The sequence below is a fragment of the Globicephala melas genome, chromosome 6 (genome assembly GCF_963455315.2).
Source record: "Globicephala melas chromosome 6, mGloMel1.2, whole genome shotgun sequence".
NCBI classification, from domain to species: Eukaryota; Metazoa; Chordata; class Mammalia; order Artiodactyla; family Delphinidae; genus Globicephala; species Globicephala melas.
In genome coordinates, this window is record NC_083319.1 from 2084616 (window position 1) to 2107642 (window position 23027).

The 23027-nt window shown below is 57.4% G+C and overlaps 1 protein-coding gene across 1 annotated transcript; it reads left to right on the forward strand.

Moving 5' to 3' along the window:
• Positions 1-3353: 3353 nt before the first annotated feature.
• UBAC1 (UBA domain containing 1) lies at positions 3354-22988 on the forward strand. The gene is made up of 10 exons (XM_030838324.3): positions 3354-3602; positions 7892-8012; positions 8824-8897; positions 12452-12559; positions 13505-13607; positions 13882-13990; positions 14661-14880; positions 17795-17881; positions 18604-18742; positions 22416-22988. Exons 1-10 carry the CDS (start codon positions 3465-3467, stop codon positions 22529-22531), a joined length of 1215 nt encoding a protein of 404 aa, XP_030694184.2. The 5' UTR covers positions 3354-3464; the 3' UTR covers positions 22532-22988.
• Positions 22989-23027: the final 39 nt, after the last annotated feature.

Consider the following 23027-nt stretch of genomic DNA (forward strand, 5'->3'; position numbering starts at 1 on the left):
CCGGGGACTGTCAGTGCGGGGCGGGACCCAGGGCCGGGCTGGGACAGCGGGCTGGGCCCTGCCAGCTCAAACCGGGCCCGGCAGCCAGGGCTGGCTCTGCCCCACTCAGGGAAACCCTTGGCGCTCGCTGACTCCTGGCTGGGCCTGGGCCGGACACGCTCAGACCACTCGACCTTTCTTGTTTCTGAGAGCGACAGTGATCTTGAGAACCTCCCAGAAGGGGCGAAGGTGTGGGCTCTCTCTCTCTCTCTGCCTATTCCTGCTGCACCCCCAGTCCCTGAAGCGGCACCCAGCACACAGCAGACGCTAAATAAACACATGCTGGGCAGCCAGGTGAGTGCGCCAGGTGGGGTCTTGGGAAGCAAGGCTGAGTTCAGGTGCACGAGGTGCTTTAGGGACCAGCACCTGTTGGATGGGGCGGTGAGGCTGCAGGGTTAGGCCGGCTCTGGGCCGGGTCCTCCCCTTCACGGGAAGAGTCTGGGTCTTTACACGCCGCTTAGGCCAGCCACTCGGGGGGGGCCGTGACCTCACAAGGCCCGGCGTCTGCTGACCGCTCCCCGAAGCTGGGCAGCTGGGCCTTCCTTGAAGGGGGCCCTGTCCGTGTACACATGGAAGCTTGATCCTTATGTACTAGAGGAGTTGGAGGCTCAGAACGGGAGGAACCCACCGAGGATGTCCAGGGAGTCCTAGGACATCACCCATCACTGCTCCCAGTGGATGCGGTTGGGGAGTGTGCAGCCTGGGAGGGGAGCCCTGCCCCAGGCCCGCCGCTGCACCCCCAAGGGGAGAATCATCACTGACTGGCCTCTCCTCCGGGGAGGGTGTGCCACTGATGGGAGAACACTTATTTACACCCAGGCTCCTCAGGAATATTTTGTGCACACATCACTAAGGACGTCCAGCCTACAGGGGTCAGCTCTGGCAACGGGGTCAGCCACTAGATGGGTGGGCAACTCACAGCATGCTAGGTGGTGCCCCAGAGGAGGTGCAACCGGGGCGGTCTTCCTGAAGGAGGAGGTCCTGCGTTCTAGGGAAAGGGCTGGGTTTGCACAGGCTGCAAGGTCAGGAATCGGTAAGTTGGTGGAGACTCATCAGATGAAGGGTGCTGGGCACGCAAATCCCGGCCGATTCGGCTGATAAAGGCCCCGTGAGCTGCTGATGGATCCGGGCTGTTTATTACTGACATAGTGAAAGGAAGCGGGCTCCCCAGGCCTTCATCCCACACACGCAAAAAGATGACTTTGGAACAAAAGAGGCCACTGATGCCAACAAGAGCTGGGACACCCCACTGTCGAGGATCCCCCATCGCTCCAGCAGTCGGAGCTATACCTGGCCCCCAAGACAGTCTCTCTGAGTCCATGGGTGGCATCGTCAGTTCTCCCACAGGCTTTCATTTTCTCCTGGAAATCCCCGCTTTGGACTCCATGGGGCCACAACCAGAGCTTTAAGTTGTCCTATCCCTCAGTTTTCTCCGCAGGCTACTCTGTGTAAAGTGGAGGCGGGGCGGGGGGGACCACAGTCTCAGTCACTGCCCTCGAGCTGACAGCTGCCCTTGACTCCAGCCCTGCACACTCAGCTGCCCCTGGCCACCTCCACCTGGAAGTCCCCCTGCGCACCCAGGTCAGCAGGTGCAAGGCTGCGCTCGACCCCCTTCTCAGCGGCGCCCCCTCCTCCAGGAGGTGGCACGGCTGCACCCTGTCACCCAAGCTGGAAGCATTCCTGTCGTTCTTCACCCTGTTCTTGTTTACAGCTGCCCCCGCCCCATCAAGGCTCACCTCATGTCCTCCTGCCGCTGTCTTCCCTGCGCCGTTCAGACCCCACCCCCACGCCGCATCACTCCTCTGCAAGCACGTGGGAGCTTCCTGACTGCCTCCTGCCTCCAGGCCCCCTCCTGTCCTCCTCCTACCCCACCTCGCTCGGTCACCACCATCCACACTGCAGCTCCCCACAGCCCCACGACCAAGGCCAGATGCTTCCGCAGAGCTTCTGCTGACCCGGCTCCACTTGCCCCCCGCCCCATCCTCCCCGTCCTCCCGTCTCCTCCCCTCAGCCCATTCCCTTCCGTTCCAGCACGCTCCGCGGGCTCTGCCCATCCTATTATTCTCCTCTCCTCCTCCTTAGCCCTCACATGCCATTGTGTCCCATAAGCTCCCCTGGTGCTACCCCACCAGGCCCTGCTTGCCCCCATGGTCTCCTGTCTTTTGAGACCGTGTCGGCACCACAGCCAGCACTTGTATCTGCTGCGTGAGAATGCCCATTCCCAGGCTATATCCTGGTCTCTAGCCTTAATCATGACTATGTTTTCGGTGAGCAGCAGAGGGTCTAGCTCTTGGAGGCTAAACTGGACAGAAGGAATTTGGACGGGGTCGCAATGGTCATAGGGGAAATGAGGTGTGTCTAAAATGCTGAAGGCGTGAGATGCTGGGACCACCAGCCTCCGAGAACAGGAACTGTGTTGTATCCATCTCTGCTCAGCAAACGTTCTTGAATGAGTGAGATGGGAGAGTGCAGGTCAGTCACCTGGTCTAGGTCTGGCCCAAACTGCAGCGTTCATATTTGTCACCCCACAGAAATGAGTGTACTGAGTGCACAGGTCAGCTTCCTTCCATGTGGGTGCTCGCGAGCCCGTCTGAGTGTGCCTCTGCAGTTCTGCAGCCTGAGCGCTGGGCAGCACCCTGGAGTCCCTGATAGCGGGAATGGGGTGGGACGGGAGACCCCGCATTTCTAACAAGCTCCCAGGTGCTGCTGGTCTGGGGGCCACTCTCAAGAGAGACTCTGCTTTAGGGCAATACAGTCCAAAAGAAACACAACAGCAGCCATAGACAATCTAAAATCTTCTGGTAGCCAGAGCTTTAAAAAGGGAAAAGAAACAGGTGAAATCGATTTCAATATACTTTATTTAACCCTATACATCCTATTATTTCCACATGTAGCCAATAGATAAACATTGCTGAGGTATTTTTCATATTCTTTTCCTCCCAACTGTTCAAGATCCGGGTGTATTTTACACTAAGATCCCATCTCAAAACGGACTCGCAAGCTCCCGGCTCCCGCGTGGCTGCCGGCCTGCACCGCAAATCGCACGCAGGTGCGGGACGAAGGAAGCGGCCCGAGAACTACACCTCCCGGCACGCTCCGGGCAAGTCCCGTGACGCACTTCCTGCGCGGCGGCGACGCCGAAGCGGCCGCCGGAAAACCACACTTCCCGGCGTGCTCCGGACGCACCCTGTGACGCACTTCCTGCGCGGCGGCGACAGCGCGCCCCCGGCGGCTAGGCGGCGGGGCGCAGCGACGGTTCGGGTCGCGGCGAGTGGCGGGCGGCCGGCCGACGGGAGCCGGGGCGGGGCGGCGGCGGCGGCCAGCGAGGGAGCGCGCGGGCGGCCTGGCCCCGCCCCCGGCCCGCCCCGGTGACCTTCAGGGTCCGGGCGGCGGGCGCAGGCCCCGGCGGCGGCGACGGCGGCGCGATGTTCGTGCAGGAGGAGAAGATCTTCGCGGGCAAGGTTCTGCGGCTGCACGTCTGCGCGTCCGACGGCGCCGAGTGGCTGGAGGAGGCGACTGAGGACACCTCGGTGGAGAAGCTCAAGGAGCGCTGCCTTAAGCACGTAAGGCCGACCGCGGCTCCAGGCCTCCCCCTCCCTCCGCCCCTTTTCCCGGCCGCCCCCGACACCCTCTGCACGCGCCTCCGCGAGCCGGGTCCCAGGCTGGACGTTTTACCCTCTCTCCTCTGGTTTAACTCCGACGACAGCCCGGGCGGCGGGGCGCGTCGGGAGCGCAGGCTGGGAGAGGCGAAGTCGCCGCCGGAGCGAGGCCTCTAGCGTTTCCAGCATCCGCGCTTGCTGCCGCGGTGCGGTTCCCGGAGCTGGGAATTAGTGCCCGAGGAAGTAGGGACGCACGGGAGAGGCGCCTTCTCCTGACCTGCGGAGCTGGCTGCTTGGAGCTGCTTCCCGGGGCTGGCATGGGGGCCGGGGCCTGGCCCTGGCCACTGGTGCCCCGTAGCTGGAATCACTTAAAACAGTGAGGCCGCGGGACTCGTCCCTGCGCCCCTGCTTCCCGGCGGCCTTTACAGCGATTGCGTGGGTAGGTCCGGGAGAAGGGGCTTCTCGCCGAGAGGGCCACTTTCTAAAGTTTGTTCCCACGAGGTATTCCTTGTCCAGTTCCTTAGGTTGCTAGTTTTTGGAACTAGTTCTTGGCTTCGCCTCTGTAAGCTTCTCGACTCCGTATGGCAGGCCAAGACATCTATCTAACTGGCTGCCTAAGGAAACTCGATCCTTTGCACCGTCTAGTGTCTCCATGTCGGAATTTAGGACAAAGAGGCCACAGCCTCTTAGTGTACATTCCATGCGAGAAGTGATGTATCTATTAGTGTGGTCTCCAAGAATAAACGTACAGTGACTGCTCTAGTGACTGCCTATAAAATACTGTTGGGTCCCTCTTGGGAGTATGGTTCTGTGGAGGTGTTCTGTAACTGTCAGACGACAGGCCAGGGAGCGTTCTGGTTGGCAGTCCCCTTCGGGAACACGCTGGACGTGAATAAGGGTCTCAGTCTCACATCAGGGGGGAGGGGGATCCAGGCTCGCACACTTGGCTGCTTTCTTCTTTTTTTTTTTTTTTTTTTTTTGCGGTGCGCGGGCCTCTCACTGTCGTGGCCTCTCCCGTTGCGGAGCACAGGCTCCGGACGCGCAGGCTCAGCGCACGGGCCCAGCTGCTCCGCGGCATGTGGGATCTTCCCGGACCGGGGCACGAACCTGTGTCCCCTGCATCGGCAGGCGGACTCTCAACCACTGCGCCACCAGGGAAGCCCCTGCTTTCTTCTTTGACTTCTGAGCCAGTCAGGTGATTGCACCATCTAGAAAACCACCGCGACAGCAGTGAGCTGCAAGGCTGGGAGCCCCACGAGCACGCAGGTGCTTAGAGCCAGGCTCGTTGCTTGTCCAGTACATTTTTTAAAAACCTCCCTGAGACGCTGCGTCTCACCCACTCAGGACGGAAGCTCCTTGAGGGCTGGATTTGTATTCACACGCCCAGGACCAGGCTCTTGGTGGGCCCATAACAAACGTGTGGATTAATACCAGCACACTGCTGAGGTACTGCGGGTTCAGCTCCAGACCACCACAACAAAGCGACTAGCACGATAAAGCGAATTGCACGGATTTTTTGCTCTCCCAGTGCATATAAAAGTTACGTTTACACTATAGACCATTATGTGTGCAATAGCATTATGTCTAAAAAAGCAATGCACATACCTTAACTAAAAAATAACGCCTTGGGAAAAATGGCACCAGTAGACTTGTTCAACACAAGGTTGCCACAAACCTTTAGTTTGTAGAAAACACAGTATCTGTGAAGCGACGTAAAGCAAGGCACGATAAAACGAGGCATGCCTGTAAATGGAAGTAGATTGTCCGTCCAGAAGCACGTGGCTGTGGCGTGTCACTTGCCGAGTCAGGCCAGGAGAAGCGAGTGGGTAAATCGGTGTGGCGCCGAGTTAAACTCACTGATGGTAAAGGATTGGCGTCACTGTCCTGACGTTGATTTATGGAGGGGAACGAAGGGAGAACTCTGATTCACGGACACTTGCCGAGGGGTTTCAGGAGCACACTCAGGGTTAATGAGACAGCCAGTCTCCACGTGGTGCTAATTATTATGTTCCCGATACTGGTTATTCCCGTTGCTGTTGGGATGTATCGTTTGGGATGTTTTCTGGCATTACCCAGCTTTGACCTGAAATTTTATCCATTGTGCAATCTCTCCAGGTACAGAGACCCGAGCAGCAGGGGAGTTTCACAACCAAAGAGCCGACATAAATTATGGGACTCGGAGCCGAGCTGTCAGAAAGTACTCCCACCTCCGTGCCCATCCCATTCTGCGGGCAGCGTTCGCTGCCCCGTGAGCCAATCAGCAGGCTTCAGTTAGGAAAGAGAGTTCTCAAGTTGTGGACTTGAATGTCACCCTGGAAACCAGTCCCTGAGTGGTGTCGCTGCTTCGCTTCTGTCCCTCCTTCCCGGTTTTCCCCTGCTGCCTTCTTTTTTCCTTCCTCCTTCCCCTCTACCTTGAGAGGACACTGTGCGTTTCTTCCCCCCACAGTACTCTTGGGAGTTTTATTATTTTTTATACTTTTTTATTATGTATATATTTTTAATTAATAAAGTTGCTTTATTATTGAAGGTTTATTATCATAACTCTTATAGAAATGGATTGCTATTGTAGCCTTCCCCTTCTTGGTATCATATAGATTGGGACCACCATGGTGGTGTCTAGCCCAAGCTTGGAGAAAGGGGCAAAGTAAACCATCTTGTGTAACAGGAGGTTCATGATTTTAAGAGAGTTACATCTGCGAGGTGGTAGGTGTTTTCTGTGTGGCAAACCTGCATGAAATGGCCAGTACATAACCTGCTAGCACGGCTGTTAACGTTTCTTAGATCACATGAAGGTGTATCTTCAAATGACACGTGACATCAAGGGTAAGAGAAACTAGTCTCTGCTCTTCTGGGGAGGAAGCGCTTCACTGGGTGGGTGTCAGAGCCTCCCCCCCAGCGATGGGCTCTGCTGGGGCTCTTCTGCTGTCACAGCCCCACTCGCTCCATTGCTTCTGCTGAGAACAAAGAATGAAGTCATCACGCGTCGTATGGATGACTCATGCTTGTGCTCTGTTCCTGGCGCCTGTTGACGCGCTGCAGAGCACAGTTTTTTTCAGGAACCAGCATGAGGATTATTTTGGAAAATTGTGTTTCATAGACTGTATTATGAACTTGGCAGATCAGCCAGCCTGCAAATTTTAGAATTAGAAGCAGCACACGCAGTACTTCTGGGAGCAGAGCCATTGTGAGATTCCAGGGCGGGGGGTGTTCTCTGTCATAAATGGTCAGAGTGTGTCCTACTATTGGCTGGATTCCACTTTTGTCCCCAACCCCCCCCAGCCCCAGTTTTGTGTGCATCTGTGACTGCCCTCAGCCCTTACGATCCGCTTTTCCTGTTTTCAGTGTTAGATTGCTGAAAACTCCAGTTGCTCTTAAAACGCCATTGTTGAGAGGTGAAGTACAGGCTTAGCTCCTCTCTGGGTGAGCAGTGACGTGTGCAGGGTACCTTTGGTGACAGAGGTGCTAAGGCGGCGCCGCTTAGCTGAGGAGGGCTGTGAGGACCCTGGCACCGGGGCCCTGGGGTGGGCGTGTCCCCAGCGTCGCAGCAGCCTCCCTCCAGCATGGGCGTCAGCATCGCCCCCTCAGTGCGTGTTCTGGGGTTTGTGGGCCGCTGACCAGTGGGACACAGCCACGTGCCCGGTGAGCCCCTTCGGGCTCCCAGGAGGGGCCCCCAGCCACGTCTGTAGCTTGCTTTAGGTCTCTGGCCGTCGCTTGGTGAGCTGGGGGCCGCGCCGAGGCTAGTCGTGTCTCCTCGGGGTTTTGTGGGTGTCTAAGTGTCCAGGCCCCTATTCTTGCCCCGGGGACCGGCCTCCTCTCTCTGCTGTGTCTCAGCTCTCTCTCGCTTACCTTGGAAGGAGGGAAACAAGCACACAAATCATGCTTAAATCTTCAGGTTCTTGGGAGACGACGGCGCTGCTGTCTTCACTTTTAAATCACTCTCCAGATATTTCTAGACTAAGGAAGCAATTCGGGTAGCCACTGATGGCCGACAGGGCACTCTGCGTCAGAGCTGTGAGCCTGTTGGCGAGCACTTGGCGGGTCGGGGGCCGAGTGCTGGCCTCGGGGACCAGGGGCTGTGGCGTTTCCTTTGGCTTCCACCGTTGCCAGGGATTCTCTGGTGTCACCTCTGCTTTAATTTCTAGTAAGAAAACCGGTAAATTCCTGGTGCGGCTTTGGGTGTCAGGTCTTGTGTTGTTACTATCGTGATTAATTGACCTGCTGTCTTGAAACAGTGTCTATGTTTTTTTCTTCAGTGCGCTCATGGGAGCTTAGAGGACCCCAAGAGCGTGACCCACCACAAATTAATCCATGCCGCTTCGGAGAGGGTGCTGAGTGACACCAAGACCCTCCTGGAGGAGAACGTCCAGGACGAAGGTAAGGGCGCCTCGCGGGCCGGGAGTGGGCAAGGGCGTGGCGCCCTCAGCGAGAACGTCCCGAGTGGGGCTGAGCAGGGAGACGCGTCGGTGACACGGCTTCATTTTCTTCATTGAGACAAGTGTGCGCCCTGGAAGAACACAGCAGACCCTGAGGCTGCACGAGCAGCGCGCGTCTGAGAAACCAAATTGAACTTTGTTGTTAATTCTGTTTCCAAGCAAAACCAAGGTCCCCAGAGCTGCTGCAGGCTTTATTTTGGGGGCTGGAAAGTACAGCTGTGGCGGTCGTTTCAGACATCTAGGAAGATGCTCTAACGTACACACATCCATTTATTCACTCAGAGGTTTGTGTGTGGAGGCAAGCACGATTTTCATTGTGGGATTCCCTTAAGTAATCTGTTCTGGAAATGCTGGAATATCGTTTGCAGACCTCCCTAGCGTCTGGTTGGCAAGCCCAGAGCCAGCTGGGCGCTGACCACATGTGGACTGTGGCCTCACCGCACCCCAGGTGCTTAGCTCTGAGGGTGAGACCAGATGCTCCGACCTCACAGACTTTCAAAACAGAAAAGCCCTTAAAACGAGAATGCCGGGCCCCTCTGGTGACCCTCAGCCAGGTTCTCGCCAGGCCTGAGCCTGGAGGTGAGCAGGGCCGGCGGACGTGGGAGCCGAAGGGAGGCTGCGGCTTGTGTGGACGCTCCGTGGAGGAGGGGCCCAGAGGGGACCCCTGCTTTTCGGTCCTTGGGTCACCTGGCGCCCTTTATGCCGCTTTTGTGGATGTGAGGTAATAACCAGCACGGCGCACTTTTTCCCAGATGTCTTACTGCTGATCAAGAAGCGCGCTCCAGCCCCGCTCCCCAAGATGGCTGACGTCTCCGCAGAAGAGAAGGTGAGTGTCAGAGCTGGGAAGCGGATGTCGCTGCGAGGGGAGGTCTCCCACACTGAACACGTGAACAGAAACATCTGTACACTGGTTGTCTGTGGACCCTGCCGGTCCCGTGGTCACAGGAGGCACGGTCACGGGGTTTTCTGTTGTGGCCAGTTGGCCAGTTGACCGACGCCTTTCCTGGTGGCTGGTCTGATGACCGGCTCTGCTTTGGGGGCTGCAGAGAGGAGATCGCGGCACGTTCTCGGGGTCGGGTTTAATCTTGAGCTCCCGTCCCTCCTCTCCTCAAGCAAGTCCTGACAGAAGAAAGTTAGGAAGTTGCTAAAGACCACCCACAAAGCAAGGAATGCAGGTGCAGGGGCGGCAGCGAAGGCTCTGGGAGCAGCGGCCGTCGCGGAGTCAGTCCTTGGAGTTGCCACGTGGCTGAGTCTTCCCTCTGATGCAGGCGCCCTGGGGAGACTGTGCCGCTCGTGACCTGTGTAGTGGCCGCCCTGGAAGCTCGCTCCGCAGAAAGCCTGGTTTGGGAGGCTCATGTGTACGTGGAAGATTTACTCTGTCAACAGGCCTCTTTCTGCTCTGAGGCCAGATGCCCGGGACAGAGCAGTGCCATGCTGGGGGGCAGCCACGTGAACGCCCATCTTTCCTTGGCTCCAGGGGTAGAGTTTCTTACTTACGCTTCAAAACGCCCGGGAGCATTCACCCCAGAGAAAGCAGGCCAGACTCTGGGCCGGGCCCGGGCCTGGTGGCGGAACGAGCTATTTTGGGTCTCCTTTGGGACAGGCGGCCGGGAGGAGGCCCTTCTTATCTGCAGCCACACCTGCCTCGGCATGGCAGGCTGCGGGCACGGCTGCCCACTCCGTCGGGGCCTGCCCCTGAGTCAGCCCTGTTTCCCAGAACTGCTGGGTGGATCCGGTTCTCGGGTTACCATTTTGGTCGTTGGCAACAATGTGAACCTTGGTGACTGTGAACAGCGGGTTCCCGTCACCCCCACGGCTCTGGGTAACTTGTAGGGCTGTGGCCCTCACCTTTTTTTCTGTGTGTGTTTGTAAAATGTAATATTGTAAAATGTTAATGTCCGTTTTTGTGATTTATTAATTTTTAAAGTCAATGTAGCACGTGTATTTAGAACGTCAAATAATACTACAGATGTTCTAATAAAAGTCAGTAGCCTCCTATCCGTCCTGAGTCACGCACTCGAAAGGCAACCACTTGTAATTCTTCCCACTGTGATTCTCTTTCTGATTTCTAAACAACACGTCTTATTGTTATTTCTTGGATTCTCAACTTCAGACGCTATTGGCAGCTTCTTGGTGGTCTGGGTAGCCCCTCCCCCAGCCTCCCCCCTAGCTCTTGCCACGAGTGTCAGATCATAACGTTGGTCAAAGATTCAGAGTCCCTGTTGTTGTTACTATTACGTAAGTGTTGCCTTCTGCAGTGAGCAGTTTGCTAAGGTTAGCTGTCCTTTCTTTACGTAGAATTTTGTTTTTCCTGGAGTCAGTAATTGCTTCCTTGTTTTGTTTGTTCTCTGTAGGCTTATCACTGGTATTTCAGATTCTGCACTAAAATTGATAAACCCCTCTGAAAACAGGGTCACAAGTGTGAGGCCATCTGCCGCTCCCACTTCCTGGAAGATGCCCCTCAGATCCTTCCGTCCGTCCACCCGCATCAGTTGTGCAGCCCGGGCTGGCCTGCCTCCCTCTGTGCGGGTCCTCCTGCATCCCCCGTGTCTGCGTGTTCCCTGACCGCAGGCCTGCCAGCTCGGAGCAGCCCCGGGTGCTGCACTGCTCACTGGGTCCACGGCGGGGGGGCTCAGCTGGGCCCTGAGCTTGGGAGTTGCTGTCAGGTCTGCTTCCCTCTCTGGAGGCTCTGTGGAGGCTCTGCTTCCAGCTCTTTCAGGGGTTTGGCGGAATCCCGTTCCTGTGGTTTGGAGGGCTGGGGCCCTGTTTTCCTGCTGGCTGTGAGCCGGCGCCACCCTCGGCTCCCGGAGGGCGTCTTCAGAGCCAGCCGCGGGCGGTCTCACGCGTTGGATCCCTCTTGCTTTGAAACTTGATGGCCAGAGTTAGCCCCGTCCTGATTCAGGACTCGCCTGATTAGGTCAGGCCCACCGAGGGTCACGTCCTTCAGGTCGCCGTGCTGTGTGATGTGACCTAACCCCAGAGTGAAATCCGCCCGCCACAGGCCCAGGGTCGTGCAACTGTGATTGCCAGGGGCAGGGCCGTGGGGTGTCTTGGAGCCGTCTCCGCCTCTGCCTGCCGTGGGGCTGAGCGTCGTCTCCGCCTCTGCCTGCCGTGGGGCTGAGCATCTTGCTCTTGACTTATTCTTGGTTCGCTGGGACCAGACCCCCTCCAGCCTCAAGGAAGGGCAGGAGGTCTGGAGGCCCTGCGTCCAGCGTTCAGTGGCTGCTGAGCGAGCGCCAGCCGCGTGCGCGATGGAGGTCTTGGCCCCGTCTCCAGGGTGTCTGTGTGGCGGGTGGGAGCCGGTCAGCTCTACTCTTCCTTCCTCTGCGTGGTCTGTTTCCTCCTCCCTGATTCCATCTGGAATTTCACGGCTTGCTTTGATGCACGTCTTTCCCCATTCGCTGTGCCTGGCACGTGGAAGCTGGAGTTTCTGGAAGTTTTCTGGATTGTTTTGGTCGATTTCCCCCCCGCGTTTTGTCTTTTCTCTTTCTGGACCTCCTGTTGGCTGTCGGACCTGCTTTCTGAGAGATGTTTAAATTTCCCAGCTAGACGCCTGTTCTCAGGTTACCCGTCGCGGCGTCCTGTTGTGCTCCTGGCCCTCCGAGGGCCGAGGGCCGTGCTACAGGGCTCTCTCTTTTCAAGCTCCTCTCCTTCCTTCACCCTCTTACTTTTCCGGCTTCTGTTTCGGTCTCTGTCGTTCCCGTCGCAGGCTTTCCTCATGTCCCCGTCAGCGGCCCTGGGAGGCTGCTCTGTGCCTGGCGGGTCGTGGCCGCCCCTCATGCCCAGCGTCACGGGAGCCGAGCGGCGTGGGGCCAGGACAGCGGCCCTGCTCCTCGGCTCCTCGGCTCGGGCTTCTCGGCTCCAGCGGCTCGCTCCCCTCCCTGCCCCGCCCCCTCCCCGCACTCGGCCTCATCCTTCCAGCTGTCCTTCCAGCTGTTTGCCGTCCTCTGAGAATTTGGTGCTGTCTCTCCCAGTTGTATTTCCTTTGTTCTTCTTGTTTCTGTCGTCGCATGCGGGGCTTCCCGAAGGAGCAACGGTGAGTGCGTGTTCTCGGCCAGCCTGCGTGGTCCTCTGCAGTCACCCGCCCGGCCGCCACTCCCATGTGATGGTCATTCTGTGCCACAGGAGACACTGTCTGTCTTCCCTGTGTCGCGCACGGCCACGCTCCAGCGCCAGCGGGCCGCGACTGTGTCCCCTGTGTGTCCCTGAGGCCGTGCACAGAACTCTCCAGAAGCCTCCCTGCTCATCAGGGGGTATATGGCTCCAGCTCCCAAGGACGCTCGTGCTTTCCCTGGCTAGAGCTCTTTACTCAGCAGACATGGTCTGGCCTTTTGCTGCTCTTTACTCATTTCCGACTTTCCAATTACTTTTCTGTGTTAGAAAAAACAAGCGCAGAGAGCCCCGGATAGAGATGCTATCCTCCGAGCCACCGCCAACCTGCCCTCCTGCGACATGGACCGGGCCGTGGTGCAGACCAGCGCGAGAGACGTGAGTGCCCGCAGGGCCTGTGGCCACCCGCCGCGTGGGGCTGCGGGAGTTCCCGGAAGGCCCTGGGGAGCTGGGGAAGGGGACACAGGAGCTCTGTGCACTGTTTTGGAGCTTCTTGTAAACAAGTTAATTCAAAATAAAAAGTTTGAAAAGACGTTGAAAGGCAGGACTGGAAGGATAGATACTATGGGAAAAACGTTAGTTTTGTCCTGAGTTTGGTAAAAGCTTCCAGAGGGAAATCTGACTCTTGTTTACCTTGGGTCGGAAAGTTCTGTGTTAGCAAGGCTGGGTGTTTCCAGTGCTCCGGAGGGAGGGCCGGGCAGGAGCGGGGCGGCCGCCCCCGGGACCGAGGGCCAGTCGGGCATCTCTGCCTCACGCTGGTTCGCTTCAGGAACACCCCTCTCCGGGGTCTCTTCCAGAGAGTTCCTCGTTGATCAGGGCATTGGAACCCGGGCACACCTGTCTCTTCCCAGCCTGTGTGTGTGTGTGTCTCTCACGATGGCCGACACTTATGGGGGTTGGGGGAGGGAGCTGGCGAGGGGGGGTTCTAATGACAGTCCCAGCAGCCCCGCTTTTTGAGAAGATGAATCAGCTGCAGGTGAAAATTAGAGACCTGCGTCTGTGGAGCCCATGGAATCAGTCACTTTTCTTCAGTGAAGCCAAAGGAGGGCTCTCAGCTCACTTAGTGACCAGTGGGCCAGACGCCTTCTTCGTGGGCTGGAGGGCTGAGTGACATCACCAGGTGTTGGTGTGTCTGTGTCACCGGCGGGAGGCCGTGTCACTCTGTGCCAGCCAGAGCCTCTCCTTCCCGCCTCCTGAGACACTTCGTTCCTGTTCTCCTCAGTTATCTGGACATTGTGTGACTCACAGATCTGGAATTTTAGGACAGGGCATGTCATCTCAGATCCAAGTAGCTGTGTTGGGCATCTTTTCCTCTCTCTGCAGTTCCAGACGGAGCTCCGGAAGATCTTGGTGTCTCTCATCGAGGTGGCACAGAAGTTGCTGGCGCTGAACCCGGACGCGGTGGAATTATTTAAGAAGGCAAACGGTAGGAGCGAGCCCCAGGGTGGACGCTCACCCTCGGCCGTTCCCTGCACCTGGAAAGGGCCAGTGGGTGGAGGCTTGGTGAACCGCTCTCCCCGCCGTCCCGTGTTGACGCAGGTGACAGCCGATGGTCCCCTCGCGGCTTTTCTGAGCTGTGGGAGACTTGCTGCAAACGCCTGGTGCTCAGACACTGCGGCGGCCCCCAGGGGCTCGGGCGAGCACCCCTCGCGCGGCCGGGCGCGGCCTGAGGCCCTCACAGTGCCGTGTCTTGCCTGCAGCCATGCTGGACGAGGACGAGGACGGCCGTGTGGACGAGGCGGCCCTGCGGCAGCTCACAGAGATGGGCTTTCCCGAGAGCAGAGCCGTGAAGGCCCTGCGGCTGAACCAGTACGTGCTCCCTCGCCACACGCGGCAGGCTTGGTCTTGTGGGGTCCCCCGTGGGACCCAAACCCTTTGATTGAATTGTTTGCAATACGTGTGAGTGTTTAAAGAGGACCTGAAATGCATGTCCCGGAAGTAACGTGACTGGGCATCTCCAGGTGTTTCAGGGCAGTTGGAAATCGACTCACGTACTGGGAACGTGACGTATGATGATGGTTCTGGGCATTTCACTGGGCTGTTGTTTTATGGGAACTCAAGTCGAAGCCTGCTCGCAGCAGGGCCGTGGTCGACTCCTGAAGTTTATGTGGCGGTGTCCTCAATAGTCCCCTGTCGTTTGCTGTCCTAGTTACTCGCCCTTCGTTTATGTTCAGATCTGAAATAAATCATCTGTAACTGACGGATGGTCAGTGGGCTGTGTTCTTTGCTTTGGACCCAAACTCTCGGGTGTACCTCCTGGGTTTGGTTCCCTTTACTTTGCCCGTGGGTTTCCGTGTTCTGGCCGGGGCCTCAGGGCAGTTTGGGGCAGGGCCAGGGCTCCAGACATGCCAGATTCTCATTACAGGGGTCGGCAGCTCGTGGTAGGGAAGCCATGAAGTCCGAGAGGCTTTTCTTGGGGAAACAAAGGCCCTGGTTCCCTGGCCTGGGGGTGCTGCACAGAGCCCGTCTTACCTTGCAGCATGTCGGTGCCCCAGGCCATGGAGTGGCTAATCGAGCACGCGGAAGACCCCACCATAGACACGCCGCTTCCAGGCCCGGCCTTGCAGGGAGAGGCGGGCGCCGAGGCCGCCCCCGCCGCTGCCGCCGGGACCAGCGCAGAGGGTGAGGAGGACAGAGACGAGCTGACGGAGATCTTCAAGAAGATCCGGAGGAAAAGGGAGTTCCGCGCAGATGCCCGGGTACGTGTTGACGGGCCTGGGTCGGGCAGGCAGAGGTGCTGGTCGGGCTCCCGAGGCCGCGTCGTGCAGAGGAAGCTGCCGCCACGTTGGCAACCGCAGGCTGAGCCGCCGGCCCTGTAGGAAGCGAGGCGGGGGGAGGAGTCTGCAGACAGGCCTGGGGCCCCTTGAGTCCCCGGGTTCAGCTTGAAGTTTTCCTCACTGGCATCTAGGTGGCTGTGTTTTCCTCTGAACAGTTAGTCCACACACCTGGCATCTTCTGAAGAACTCGCGATCGGGTCCTGTCCGTATTATAAGTGACCTCGAGCTGAAGGGTTGGTCGGGGGTGCTGCCCAGAGACTGGAGGGTCACCCGCCCACCTCGGGGACCGTCTTGTGAGCGGGGAGGCTGGTCAGGCTGCCGGCCACCAGGTAACCCGCCGTCTGTGGGGTTCAGGGGCCCGGGGGCCCGGTGCCTCTGGCTGTCCTTGGCCAGCTGCCCGTAGTGCATCTGTACGGCCTTCTCTTCACCGTCACCTCGTGTTTGATGCTTTCGCGTCGCCCTGTTCTTTGTCACTGTCTCTTCTGTCATTAGGTTCAACTTTAATTGAACCTTCTTGGCTGTTTCTCGTATTTCGAGGCTGTTCTGTTTTTTTCAGATCACAGCTCTGTCTGCTCCAGGCGTTAGGGCTCCGGTTCTTTGTTCCTCCTGACTCTGCCTGTGGCCTGGTTTTCTCAGGGTGCGATGCCTCATCGTGGGCTCACCTGTGGGCTTGTGTTTCCGTGGGACTCCCCAGTGGCCGGGCCGTGGGGTGCCCTGTGTGGTTGATTCAGAGTTTGCTTCTGCGGGGTTGAGCGGGACCCCGAGCCAGGGGCCAGCTTTCGTGCTAAGCATCCGGCAGGGCTCCTGGGCCATGCGGAGTGTGACCCACGGCGCTGGGGTGTGGGTCTTCCACTGCCCCTCTCTCTGGGGATGCAGACCCTGCTCAGGGTCCTGGTTTGAAGCTCCAGCCCCCTGGCTTGCATGGACCCAAGGTCGGTGTCCTGTGTGTGATGTTAGGCCCCAGCCCCGCCCTGATGAGGCCTGTGCTCACCATCCCCCCAGGGCACACCCTCTGGGAGGCTAGTTTGTTGTTCCTTTTTCCTGGTTCTTCGGGATTTTCCCGTTTTGAGTTCTGCTGTGTGTTCAGAAGTACCTGTGTTACTTTAGTCCCGAGTTTCCCGGTCCTGAAGGAAGTGTATCTCGTTGGCTTAGTCTTTTGGGGAACCCAGCCCAGGTCTGGTGCTTGGGCCCCTGTTCGGGAAGGGCAGCCTCTTCGTGGGTAGGTCCTCGTGCTGTCGGGCTCCATGCTTTCTCCCGTGGAGGTCCTGCGTGGGCCTCGTCAGGGCTGCTGCCGGGTAGTTCACGGTCTTGGTCACCGACTTGAAGGCCTCTCCCCTCCGGCTGTCGTTCTTGACCATCTTAACGTGCTCATTTCCCAAAAGGGTGTCGAGGCTTGAGGGGCTGTAGGGCCTTGGATCCTGTCCCGGTCAGGGGGAGGGGCCGGTAAGGATCCAGACGTTAGTTTGGATCCTGGGGAGACTGGATCGGACAGCAGGGCTTGGACTTGAGACCCAAACAGACGTTTTGCTGCCTTGCACCCCCTGCTCCTAACACCCACCCCCAGCAGCCCCCCAGCTGTAGGCAGGACAGTGACCATGCAGGGCCTGTGGGCACAGGTTCCCTCTCCCAGTGCTGGGAAGACAGGCGGGCGGAGCATCTGGAATCACCCCCAGATGTCCTGGGGCATCATTTCCTGGGCTGAGACAGTAGTCTGGAGAGAGGATGGTTTTTATTGAAACCAGTGGCAAAGGCCGTCCTATCCTTGGGTTTCAGAGTAGGTTCCGGGCGATTTTATGTGACCTTGATATCAAAATACTACCGCCTGGTGGGCTCTGCGCCCAGCGATTGCTCACGGGGCCCTGGAGACAGGAAGTGGCCCCGGAAGGCAGAGGAAGTGGATCCTAAGCAGAAAGTGCTGACTGCTAAGAGCTCACTGCACGCCGTTCGCTCCAGCAGAACGCCCCTCCTGATGAGCCCGCAGCTGCTGCTGCTCCTGTTGGGCTCGCTGTGAAACAGTCCAGACTGACTGCACAGTGCACGGTGGTGTCCACGAGGCCAGAGAGTGCCGGGGCCGCGCGAGCATCACATGGTGGCCCGAGGGGCCGGCGGCGTGAGGCCAGCCGACATCCGTGCGACAGCTGGGGGAAGATGACGTCAGGCCCTTAAAGGGCACGGTCAGACCTTCCGGGAATTAAGAGAATCCTTTGAAACTTGGATGGAGCCTGTACCTTTTTGGGCAGAGTTGAGCCTTTCAAAGGTTGTAGAGTAAAAGTCAAGGATGAAGTGAAGAAATGTATCGTTACGTGACGTCTGTCCGAAAGGTTTCCCCCCAGAAAGCAGCATGCGTTGGACTTGCAGCTTAAGTTTTGTTAAACACGTTCCAAATTAATTTTAGTTTCATTTTTTTTTAAAGATAAAGTGTGTCACAAGTCACTGACATTCTTGTCTCCGCTCAAATGGGAACTGCTGATGTGACCTTTCTCTGCCACGCTCGTCCTGGATGACGAGCCCTCTGGAATAGGCTGGTGAGGTTGTGAGGACAGGTCTACCCAGACAGTCACGGGGACACCCCTAGAAGGACCTGGGGTGGGAAGGCGAGCCTCTGGCCAAGAGCAGGTGCGCCTTCCACCTCCCGCTCCGTCCCTCCGTCGTTCAGAAAACCAAGAAGTGTTTCAGTAGAGCTGTAGGGAAACGGCGTTTTGAGAGAGAAAACCCCACGGCGTTGCTTTAAGACATCCCCTGCCAAGGTGCTGCCCGTGAGACGCGGCTCAGCCCCACAGCCTTGCTGCCGGGGCCCCCATGAGCACGGCACTGAGGCCTGTGGCTTCTCCTCTAGGCCGTCGTTTCCCTGATGGAGATGGGATTCGATGAAAAGGAAGTGATAGACGCCCTCAGAGTGAACAACAACCAGCAGAACGCCGCCGTGAGTACCAGGCCGCGCCCCGGGGACGCCACGTGCGTCCTGAGCGCTGTGTGTTGGGTCACCTTCCCGTGAGGTCCGTTACTTTGCCTCTGAAGTGAAACAGCGGGCAGGTGGTTCAAACAGTAGAGGCAGGTTTTTAAATACTGAGAAAATCCTGGGCTTTGCCTTTCAGAAAAACGCACACGTCCTGTGGGTGACTACGTGACACCCTGTGCACACGGCCCGCGGCCGATGGAGAGCTGCCTGGGGAGGGGCTGGGGGCGACAGCTTGGTGCACTTGCGGGAATAGAGCCAGCCTGGCCCACAGGAACCAGGGAGGCGAGGTGGGCCTGTGCTTTAGCCGTTCCTCACTCACTGATGAGCCGAGAGGCGCTCGCTCACGCCCAGGGCCGCTTCCCGCGACAGAGCCCAGGTGTGCAGTGTGTGTCCTAACCTCTTCTCCCAACGCTCGGGCGGGTGAAGCTGGCGCCCGGTTCAGGGCCTGGAGAAGCTGCAGCCGTTACGTTGCTGCGGTGCCAGGATCTGCCAGCAAAGCCAGGCTGGTGCTTCCTGTGTGCGGCCCGTCCTGGCGTGTGTAGCAGCTGAGTCCGGGCTGGGCTGGCCTTTCTGTCAAGGCCCCTGCCGGTCAGGGCAGCCCTGGGAGCTGACCAGGAGCCCTGGCTGCAGTGTTTGGGTTGATGGGGTCCGGAGGGCGCTAACAGCTGTTGCTCTTGTGTTCGCAGTGCGAGTGGCTGCTGGGAGACCGCAGGCCCTCTCCTGAGGAGCTGGACAAGGGCATCGACCCCGACAGCCCTCTGTTTCAGGCCATCCTGGATAACCCCGTGGTGCAGCTGGGCCTGACCAACCCTAAAATCTTACTAGGTGTGTGCCTTCTTCCTGCTTGTGCAAGGGCGGGACCTGCCTGCCACACAGATGTTGCCGGACGATACCACAGCCACCACGCCCCAGCAGCTGCCCCTGCAGGGTCCCGGGCGGCTGCAGCCTGAGTCACTGTAGGGCCCGGAAATCAGGTCGTGCTCGTGGTGTGACAGCCTCTTGTGCGGTGACTCCATTCAAGGTGTGAAAAACCAGTTAAAGTGGATTATCTAGTCTGGGAGAGTGTAGCCAGCGCCCAGCAGGTTATAGGGCCGTGTGTGAGGGGCTGCTGGTTGATTGTAGCTCTTAGGGTTTCTTTGGCGTTTGTTTTGACTGTGAGATATAATACACATTCAAAAGTGTACATAATTTTTGTAACTTTGAAGAGTAATAATAAAACTAATAACCGTGTTCCTGCCACTCAACTTTAGCCTAGGGTCCCTGGGGCGCCCCCTGCCCCCTGCTGCGGTGACCACGCGAGCGTTTGCCACTCCTCTGCTTCCTCGGCCGCGTTGCCGCGGGTGTCTGTGTGCTCAGACCATTCAGTTGCCGCCTCTTGTGTTCTGGGCCAGCTGCTGGGACCAACCTTCCGCAGGGCCGTAAAGTACTTCATTGCGTGGGTGACATCAGTACCGTGGCTGCCTGCGCTGCGCTGCTGCCCGGCGGTGCCCGCGTGGCTTCCTGGCCTGCGGGCTGCTCTGCGCGCTCCCGTGGCCGCTCCCGTTGCAGGACGGTTTCCGCAGGCCTTGTGCCCCGGGCCGGGCTGGCGGGGCCCAGGCGTGTGTGTGTGTTGAGCCTGCTGTCCAGAAAGGGCACCCACCCCCACCCCCCCACCCCCGTCCCCGTCCGCAGCAGCTCAGCCCCTGCCGCCGCCCTCCCAGAGCAGCCGTCCAGGAGGCACAGGCGCTTCTGCGTGCTTGGCTATTTCCCTGGTCTCTAAGGCCCAGCGCCTTCCAGAAGTTCCAGCCTCTTCTAGGGCCTCCGCTGGGAGAGGCCTTCTGCCTGACGTGCGGCTGCTTTCCCTGTTGGGTCGTCTTCTTATCACTCAGAAACTTCTTCACGCCTGCCACGCACTGATCCTTTAACAGATGTTTAGATCTCAAAGATCACTCATCGGTTTCTGGCTTCTTTATCACTTTGATGAACAGATGTCCTGTATTTTAATGCAGCTGAACGTGTCGGTTTCATCGATGATGTCAATCTTTAAAGAAAGCCCGCTGATCCCAAGGTTAGGAAGACCTTCACCTTTATCTTTTTCTAGTAGTTTTAAAGTTTCTTATTGAAGTCTGTGATCTACCTGGAGGTGTGTGTGGCGTAAAGTAGGGAATTTTTCTCTTGGTACCCAGGTTCTGTACTTCAGTGATGTGTCTGATCGTGAGTTTATTTTCGTTCTTGGTACCAGGCGGGCGGCAGTCCTTTCCACACCGAGAGCATATCTTCCCGCCCTCCGGCTCCTCGGCCACCTCGGGAGATTCACACATGCTGCCTGGGGTCTGCCCAAAGCCTTTTCTAAAGTGATTCTTTTAGTACCTGACCACTGAGTGTGTGATTTCTGTAGGCTTTTTTTTTTTTTTTAATTTCTGAAGATATAATTGTTCAGATTAAGGAAGTTCCCCTTTCCCTCCAGTTTAGATGCTAAGCGTTCTTAATCATGGAGAGGTGGTCAGTTTCACTGGATGCTTTCTCCGTATCTATTGAGATGACCGTGTGGCTTTACAGCTGCTAAATTGAGTGTTTCTCCCATTTCTAAAACAAACCACATGGGGTGAGTGCCACCCAGTCCGCAGGCTCTGAGTCGGTGACCTGGACAGGACACACACTGGCCCAGGGTCCTCCCCCTCAGGCCCCAGGCCTCCTGCAGTCGCCAAGTCCCGGCCTGGAAAGAATGACCTGCCTGTGAGGTCACCGGCCTGTGGGCACCCCTGCAGCTGCACGCTTCTCTCAAGACATTTCCGGTAGGATTTTTAATGACCTTTATCTCTTTAGATGAAGTACAATAGTCATTATAGAACATTTGGAGAAGCGCAGAAAAGCGTGAAGAAGTGGAAGTCACCCCTCCCTCATCGGCGGGTTTCCTTCTGGGGGTCCCGCGGGGTCTGGGACAGGTGCAGCCACGCTGCGGGGCACCTTTATCGTGCTTATTTTCTCATCCCGTTTGATGCCTTTTCTCTTGGTGCACTTTTTACTCTTTTAAAAATGAGATTTTAGCGGTACAGGTGTTTCATTCTATAGATCTGCCACGTTATTTAACAAATACTGTTCCCCTGTTTCTGGTCATTTAGATTGTTTCTCGTTTTGTTGCTTTTGAACCTACTCCACCTACTCTTTGGGTGCAGCTCCCGTTCCCTAAGGACAGGTAGCTCTAAGTCAGATGACCCGGTCAAAGAATACAGACGTTTAAGCTCTTGGTGACGTCTTGACAGCTGACAGGGCCTGTGTCTGGCTTAGGTGCCCGCGCTTACCCCCACCCCTCGCACAGGGACCCAGAGGCTCCGTGTGTTCCTTTGTTTTTCCTCCGGCCGTTGGTGTTCGTTCACCTGTCCCCTCTGCACCGTCCATCCGTCCCGTTTCAGCTGCCTGTTGACCTTAGGGCTTTGTTAACGGCTCTTTATACATTAGGAGCATTCTTGGTTGCATGCTGCACTTTTCATTTTTAATGCACGAGACGTGCAGAAGAAAGTCCTTCCTCAGATACATCTTCATCTCTGGATTTTCATACTTAATGCCTTTTTCATCGTTTTGTGCAGCTCTCTCCTCCTTCTGGAATTATTTTTGCTAAACCTGCTATATTTCATTCTCTCAGATGTCACGTCATCTTTCTGGATTCTCTTTCTGATATTTTTAACTGGTTTGCAGAGGATTTTAATCAGGAGGGCTTGGTGGGGGTGGGTGGGCATCAGGTCATAAACGTAATGAAATCAGACTTTCATGCTGAGCCCTGCGGTGAGGCCCTGTGGCCCTGAGCAGCTGTGAGCACCTTGAATAGATGCTTCCCGTGAAGCCCATAAACTTGGGACCACTTTCACTGACATGGTTCGACGTGGGCCGACGTGACAAGGTCTGGCATAGAGCCGTGCTTCCCAGACGTGAGGGCGACCGTCCGCCCTGCGGTCGCTGGTGAGTCTCCGTCAAGCCGGCCGGCGAGTGTCTTGGCTGTAGAGCTGTCTGCTGGGGGCGCCTCTGTTTGTGGGCGGACATTTTATGGAAGTGTTTAGAAATTCAAAGTTTTCATTACAAAGAGCTGCTCATTTTTAATGTGCTGGTTGTTTTTTTGAGTCATTCCTTAACAGTGAACGTTCTGACTTTTCCAATCAGGTATTATTAAATCGGCAACGGTATCCTTACGTAAGTCTTTTCTGCATCTGACTGTTTTGTCAGGGTAGGACTGGAAGTGGAGTTACTGAGTCACAGGCTGTCACTATTTTAAGATTCCCGGTAGCTGGTGCCAAACCGCTTTCCAGAGTCGCTGTGCCCGTGAGCGCGCGGGCACGCCGCCCCGCCCTGCCAGCAGCAGTGCCCTGTGTCAGCTCCCTCCACCAGCAGACCAGACACTGTCGGATGGCGGCTAGAAGGGGTTTCTGGGCCCCTGGCTATAGAGGACGTCCCCTTTAGTTCCGGCAGCCCCATGTCCGGGTCTGTGGGGTGCGGTCCCTCAGGCAGCCCCGTCGTGTCCCCGCAGCATTTGAAGACATGCTCGAGAGCCCGCTGAACAGCACCCAGTGGATGAACGACCCCGAGACGGGCCCAGTCATGCTGCAGATCTCCCGCATCTTCCAGACCCTGAACCGCACGTAGGCTGCGTGCTCCAGCCGCCGGGCCCAGGAAGGCGGCCTCTTACTTCCCAGCCGAGGGCTGGGAAGAGCGGGCAGACCCCGGGGTGCCCCTGGGCTGGGGAGGGGAGAAGGGCGGGCCGGAGGGGGCCCCACCCTGGGTGTTGGGCACCCAGGCCACACTCGTGCTTGGATCTTCCTGCTGAAAAACCTCTGTGGCGGCAGCGCGCTCGGCCGTGCCTCTAACCTCTGACAGTGTTTACAGACAAGGTCGTCACCCCGGGAAGGGGTCACCTCCCTCCAGTGTCCCTCTGGGCTCTTGAAACGCTACTTGGATTGACCTGTAGGCGCTGCTTGTAGAGTCCACTTGTTATTTGAAAGATGGCATGTTTCAATCCAAAGTGTTAACGTCAAGGGTACTAACTTAAGTGGAAGAACTCGCAGACGACTTTTCTTTAATAAATAAATTCCCCTTTTCCAGTTTTCTGTCTCGGGCTTATTTCAGTGCAGAGAGGAAGCTG